General features: G+C 30.8%; 1 protein-coding gene across 1 annotated transcript; it reads left to right on the forward strand.

Annotated features, from left to right (window-relative positions):
- Positions 1–793: 793 nt before the first annotated feature.
- On the forward strand, positions 794–2,835 carry LOC131069987 (probable xyloglucan galactosyltransferase GT19). Its single transcript, XM_058005536.2, has one exon. It carries the CDS (start codon positions 1,100–1,102, stop codon positions 2,426–2,428), a length of 1,329 nt encoding a protein of 442 aa, XP_057861519.2. The 5' UTR covers positions 794–1,099; the 3' UTR covers positions 2,429–2,835.
- Positions 2,836–7,653: the final 4,818 nt, after the last annotated feature.

The raw sequence follows: 7,653 nt of genomic DNA on the forward strand, positions 1-7,653 counted from the left end.
TCTTATTGTACATTAATAAATTTAATATATCGAAATGATAATCCCAACCTACACACTGAACTATGTAGTTTAAATCCAAATAAAATAACATAAGCTTTTATCCCTTATAATAGTTAATATTGAATATGTGTCCTTGTCACAATTTTGTTATCATCTATAGATGCTATCATTAATTAAATAGAATTTAGAAGTGGTCCAATCATCTTAGTGATTTACAAAAGAAATGGGTAAAAGACATGCATGAGATCTCAACCCTAGGTGGGAAATGTTAACTAGAGTGGAAGATCTCTCAAAGCAATGAGAGCCACTCACTGCAGGAGGACATTGTTATTTCCACGCTTCTTTGTACTTTCGTAGAGACAGACTAACATGACAAACGATTGAAGAATGATTTTAGGGTGGACCAATGGAAACCTTCCAACAGACTAACATGACAGACGATTGATGAATGATTTTAGGGTGTCCCAGTGGAAAATTTACCAAACAAAGAATGCATGTGATTAATAGACCTAATTTGGAAGTTTGCTCCAAAATTTCCACGTGCTTAGAAACAAGAGGATGACTTTCAGTCAAGAAAGTAATCTCGGAATCTAATTTGTGCTTCTTGTCAAGATTTACCTCAGACAACTTTGAAAAAGTAATAAAAATCTAGTAATCCTTGTGAACAGACGAGCAGACAACTTTCTCTCACTTCAACCCAGTTTGATTACATTATCATGAAAGTTTGATTTCTAAGCACCTTTTTTCCTCTTCCATCAAAGTTTGACAAGACTTAATTATGCCATCATTTGAGAACATTTATCAAAGTTCGATTTGGGAATACAGTTTTTATTGCACCAATGTCTGATTAAGACATAATTTATGTGATCCATAGATGATTACCAGGTCAAGAAAAAGTGTCATTCTCATTCTTTTAATTTTACCCATCCTGGTCAATTTTGCACATCTGGCGGAGATCAAATATAAATGCGTGGGCTGAATCACTGGTTAATATCCCTTTTTCAACATTCAACAACTCGCATTCACAGCTAATATGATCAGTCCAAAAGAATTATAAACCAGTTTCAAACTAGTCATTGAAAACAAGAACACTGGCAGGATGCACTTGCTAGAACAAAAGATGAAGGCATGGAAACAGGTGAAGGCATGGAAGGCCCATTCTCATGCATTGTGTGGAACAATTCTCCTTTTAATTGTTTCCCTGATGTACATGAGCTCCAACAATGAATTCCATGTACAAAGTGGGTCTTTTGCATCTGGTACCTGCCAGGGAAAGCGGATCTACATGTACAATCTGCCGGACAAATTCAACACATTAATCCTGAAAAACTGCAGTGGGCAGATCGTTCCGTGGCTGAACTTTTGCCCACACGCCCAAAATGACGGCTTTGGGAGCGCAATAGCAAACCACAGTGGGTGGTACGCTTCGGATTTGTATATGGTGGAGCTGGTTTTTCACAGGCGGATGATGGAATACCCATGCCTGGTGGACTCCATGGAAGCAGCCGATGCGTTTTATGTGCCGTATTATAGTGGCCTGGATGCGTTGCGGTTTCTGTACGGGTCTGACAGGGGCAAGGCGGGTGAGCACGGGTCGGAGCTCGTGGCTTGGCTGGAGGAAAATGGCGGGTCGAGGTGGAGGAGAAAGGGCGGGGCAGATCATTTTGTTGTGACGGGTCGGACCGTGTGGGATCTGTGTGCTGCCACTCCCGGGTGGGGCACGGGTCTGTTAGAGCTCGGGGCATTGCAGAATGTAACGGTTCTGTGCGTTGAGGGTAGAACGTGGGTCACCCGGGAACAGGCCGTTCCGTACCTGACGTCATTTCACCCGGGCTCGGTCGAAGAGCTGGGCATATGGACGGGCCGGGTCGGGTCGGCGGAGAGGAATTTTTTGTTTGCTTTTGTCGGTGGGGAGCGCAAAGATGTGGGGTTGAGGCAGGCGATCATATGGCAGTGTAGGAATTCGTCGAGGTGTGATTTTTTGAACTGTGGGCAGATCAAGTGCAGTCACAGGCCGGTGGCGGTGATGGAGAAGTTGTTGACGGCGGAGTTTTGTTTGCAGCCGCCGGGTGATTCGCCCACCCGACGGTCCACATTCGATGGCTTGATTGCCGGGTGTATTCCGGTCTTTTTCAGGAACGACTCTGCGTATCAGCAGTATACGTGGCATCTTCCTAAGGATACGGATTCGTATTCTGTGTTTATACCCGAAGATAGGGTTGTTCATGGAGGGCTGCGGATTGAGGATGTTCTGGGTGAGTATTCGGCAGAGAGGAGGGGGGAAATGAGAGAGAATATTGTGGGGATTATTCCGCGTTTAGTTTACATGAGCGTTGGGGCTTCTCAGGGCGTTGTGAAGGATGCTTTTGATGTGAGTTTGGAGGGTGTTCTTCGTAGGGCCGGGCAAGCCAATCTTACAATTCAATAACTTCAATTCAAATCAATTCAATTCAATTTGTTTCGATCTATGTATAGATTATTCTTTGTTTTCTGTGCTTGTGGAGTGCCGGGTTTCTCTCACCATAACAGTCATTCCTTGTTGAATTGTCCATGGATTTTGATATGATATTTTTAGATTGATCATCCAAATTCATAATTGATCACTTAATGGATCTTCATGTATGGAAGAATTCTTTGTCCATCCTTTGCATTTTCTTGTTCTTGGATATTTTTATACTTCTACCCAATGTCTCGAGGAAGACTTTCTCATATTGCTCTTCATGGGATTCTTTTTAAGTATTTAATTTGATTGATCATTTAAATTCATAATTGATTGATCACTTAATGGATCTTCATATAAGAAAGAGTTCTTTGTCCATCCTTTGGATTCTCTTATTCTTGGATATTTTTATACTTCTACCCAATGTCTTCAGACTTTCTCATATTGCTCTTCATAGGATTTTTTAAATATCTAATTTGTGATAAGTACTTTTGAATTAAGCATAAGCACTTCCTCATGTGTAGATGCTAGCTGATTGATTGATGAAATATTTCAAATTATCAACCATTGCTTGTTTCCTTGTTGGATTTCAATACATGCATCATGATTGAAACCTTCTTCTTCCTCATCGTAATATGACATGTGATTGACATAAGAGTCGGAGGGATTAAAAGTATTCATGGTGACGAGTAGGATATATATTATTACTCTTAGGCATCAAAGGTAAGCATTCATTGTTTAGAAAACAACGAATTCCCACATCAGTATAATTAAAACATAAATAAAAAACTGCAATAAAAGATAGACATGGAAATCATAGGTTAACCAAAATGCAAGAAAATAAATCTTATTCTATGATAAAAGATCTAAACTAGATAAGTCTTTGATAAAATTTCATATTTAAGAGAGGTTCCTTAAATGTAAAATCTGCTTAAAATTAAGCAAGTGGAGTGTTCCCATGGAAATTTTTAATTAAGGGGAAAGGATAAATTTGAATCTTTTTCTATTTTTGTGGAGCAGCCACTCCTTAAAAATAAGCTTTGAAAAAAATGAACTTAACAATAAGCTTTGAAAAAAAAGGGGCTGAAAATAAGCACTTGTTGCTTATTGAGAAGAATGACAAGTGGCTCCACAATTTATTTTTTCCCTGCTTTCATTTTTCCTCTAAAATTTAGGTGAAAATTTATTATTATTAAAGATTATATTAAAAATACAATTTAAAATAACTGATTGTTTTTATAAGCAACTTTCATGAGGCCATGGGCTCCACAAATTTTGAGCTACAGCTCCTAGCCAAAATAAGCTAAGTAGCCCCATGGGGACTTGCCCTAAGTGGTATCTAAATAATTGAGACAAAAAATATAAGATAATCTATATTTTTTTGGTTTATGGCATGTTGTCAACTTTGATCTATTTGACCAATTAATGCACTATGATGTAAAAAAAAAGAAATTAAAATTTATATATGGAATAATATTTAGGAGCTTGTGATTAGATTTTAAGACTAATGTAAAACAATTAATGAATGATTGTATTTTAAATTTATTGTGAAAAATTCAATTATTAAAGAGTTTCAATTTAATTGGTTAATTAATTGGTGAGGGTGATGGTATACCTTGATTACGTAATCTTCTAAGATTCAAATATGTAGAAGGTTCAAATGATGCTTAAGACGAATTTGATAGTGGTTATGAATCCTTAAATCTAACTAGAAAGAAATCAATTACTCATAATATTTAGACAAATTGTACTCATAAAACTCAAAATCATATTCCCCATACCAACAAAATGCTAAAACTATTTAAAATTATTATTAAAAGAATAAGAAAAGAAGAGAAGAAGACACTTTGCTCCTACATATAATTTTATCTGTGAGACATTTTCATTTTTAAGATCTATAGAATGTCTTCACCTATGCATGTACATGTGTATCAGAAAATGTTTTTTGATAATACTCAAATCATATGACTAATGTAACAAGATGAAAAAGTATACAAAATAGAGAATGTAAATGTTGATGCAATTAAAGATCAATTCAAGAATGAGTTGGGAGATAAATTGAGATTGAATTTTCTATGATTAAATGTAAATGTAAATACAAGATATTAATAATTCACTAATTAAATAATTTACATAAATATTCTTAAATATAAATTCTAAATACATAATTTGAAATCTTTGACACATACACTTGTAAGTAACAATCATATTCTTAAAAAATCAACTTATAAAAATAAAATATTCAAAATTTAAACTAAAACAATCTTTAGATCTTATACTAATCAATTTAATATATCAAAATAATAATCTATATTAAAATCAATTCCTAAATTAAACTAATCAAATAAAATACTAAAACTATATATTTAAGTATACAAATACTATAAAAAAAATAAAAAATATAAAAACATATAATTTTATCTCTTATTATGATTAATATTTAATATTTGTCCATATTGTCCTTTAATAGCATCTATAATATCATAAATTTATTAGAATTAAGAAAATGATCAAATTGTTTTAGTGATGACTTGGGTAATACGTAGAGGGTTTTCAAAAGAGTTTAAAATAAAAGCGTAGAAAGCTTTATGTTCTAGGCATATACAACCATACATTACATGAAAGTGTCTTAATTTTTATGTTTGTTTTTATTTTCTTGAAGACTAATGATAAAGTATTAATGAATGATTATGTTTTAAGACTAATATTAAACAATTAATGAATGATTGTGTTTTAAGACTAATGACAAACAATTGATGAATTATTGTGGTTTAAGATGAATGCCAAACAAATAATGAATGATTGTATTTTAAATTAATGATGATATACTTTAATTACATCATCTTTCAAGATGTAATAAATAAAAAAATAAACTAAATCTTGCTTAAAACAAATTTGATAAAGTGATCACCCCTCAATCTTAAATTCTAACTAAAAAAACTCAATTATTCTTACAATTTAAACTCATAAACACACACTCATACAACTCAAAACTCTTGTTAAAACTATTTAAAATTATTATAAAAAGAAAGAAAAAGATGCATGTGAAAAATAGACATATTGGAAGATAGTTCCAAAGTGTCCTCGATGCTTAAAATCATGATGTCCTTGTGAATGTGAAGGAATCAATCTCCTAACCTAATATTCCACACAACTTTCCATCACATCAACCCAAGTTCAATAACAACATTATATTATATATTATACTTTGATCATTTTTTTATTGCACCAAATTTTGATAAGACATAATTATGCCATGTTGTCAAACTCACTTCCATTGTATAATCTAGCCAACGGACACCACTAGAGACGTCCTCGTTAGAAAGAATGGCAATATTCTAGGACAATTTTTTATTTATTTTTTATTTTTTAAGTCATAATATTCAACACGGAATTTAATATAGACGATTGTCTATAGTTGAGTAGAGGTGGTTTAGTTTATGTTGTTAATCAAAATAAACTAAGTAGTTGTATGAGAACATGTACTTAAGATTGAATACCAGTTTTTTTTTTTTTGTTTTGTTTTGTTTTGTTTTGTTTTTTTGTTTTTTTTTTTTCAATAAAAGTGGATTATTTCACTAAATTTTTTTATTGATATTTTTTATTTTTTACACAAAATTCAAAGAGCATACCAGAGGAAAGAATTCTGGGAAGAAAACCTCCCGTCACAGTTCATATATTATTTTTTCAGTTAAGAGTTCAATTTCATTTTCTTTTTAGTAAGATTTTATATCAGTTTCAATCTCATTTTTACAGAGAAATTCCAACCTTAATGAATGCCATTATTAATGTACATAGCATCACCTTTACCAATTATACTGAACTATTTATATTTTATTTTTTAAATACATAAAATATTTAAAAAATAATAAATGAATATCTTATTTTAAAATAGAAAAAGAATAACTTAAAATCTGAACCTTTACACCTTAAAAGGTCATAAATATCATTCCATATTAATCTTTAAGATTTTAAAGAATATTTATTAAAATAAAAATAAGATGGCGTATTCCGTATCACGAGCGCTTTTTAAAAAAGTCTGGATTATTCTTGGACTCATTTATTTATTTTTATTATTATATATAATGAAATTGACAGCTGTTAATGAAAAGAATGTAATTCCTTTTAGCATTTTAGTAAATGGGAGGAGAGTTAACTCGACAGATATTTATTGAATAAATTGATAGTCACATGTTACAGTTTTAATATATTTCTACTTGTGGATTTAGAAAGGTATCTGTGTAAGATTTTATTTTGTGGATTTAGAAAGGTATTAATGTAAGATTTTATTAGGATTTTGTAAGTATTACATTTGATCATTGTATATGATTTTATTTTATGTATTTTTTGGATTTATTTGTATTCTTTAAGTATCATATTTGTTAGCGATTATCAAGAAGCATTTAATTTGACATGTTTGTAATATTTAATGGAAAACAAAAAAATTTATTATTCTTATTATTATTATTATTATTATTTTTAATTCAATTTTATTTATTTTCTCCTATGCATTCAATTAACAAAATTTTTAATTATTTAATGCTAAGTATACCTTCACTTGGACCTCTCAACTTCACTCACTTTGAGTTTAACTAATTAATCAATTTGTAATTATCACTTAACTTTGTAATCATCTCAATCTAATATTATTAATTATGAAGATTAAAAGTATCCCTACATGAACTCTATTTTTTTTCAAGAAGAAAGATTAAAAAAATATAGTAATAATTATAATTTGACAATATAAAACTAATCATAATATATCTAAACATAAAAATATAATCATATCTTAATAATAACTTAATATTAATTACAATATCAAAATATAATAATAATTTAATATTAATTATAATATAATAATATAATAGTTTTATAAATAGAGTTAATAAATTCATTGATAAAAAATGACTAAAAAATTTTCTTATATAAATGTTAACTAATCAACAAAAACTCTCCTATCTAAATGATAACTAATCGATTAAGAGAGATTTCAACTAATCAATAATGTCTTGTTTCCTTTTTTGAATTTCAATATATACATCATGGTCAAAACTTTCAAATGTTAGGAGCTTGTGATAGAGGTTTAACTTCTAACATTTTGGACAAGGTCATGAATGTAGTTTTGAGATAGTTTCTTTCCATATGGTTTTATCTATTAGTGATTTTCATCTTTAAAGTTTATAAAATGTGTTTGTACCATGCATGTACATGTG

Source organism: Cryptomeria japonica, chromosome 6 (genome assembly GCF_030272615.1).
Source record: "Cryptomeria japonica chromosome 6, Sugi_1.0, whole genome shotgun sequence".
NCBI lineage: Eukaryota > Viridiplantae > Streptophyta > Pinopsida > Cupressales > Cupressaceae > Cryptomeria > Cryptomeria japonica.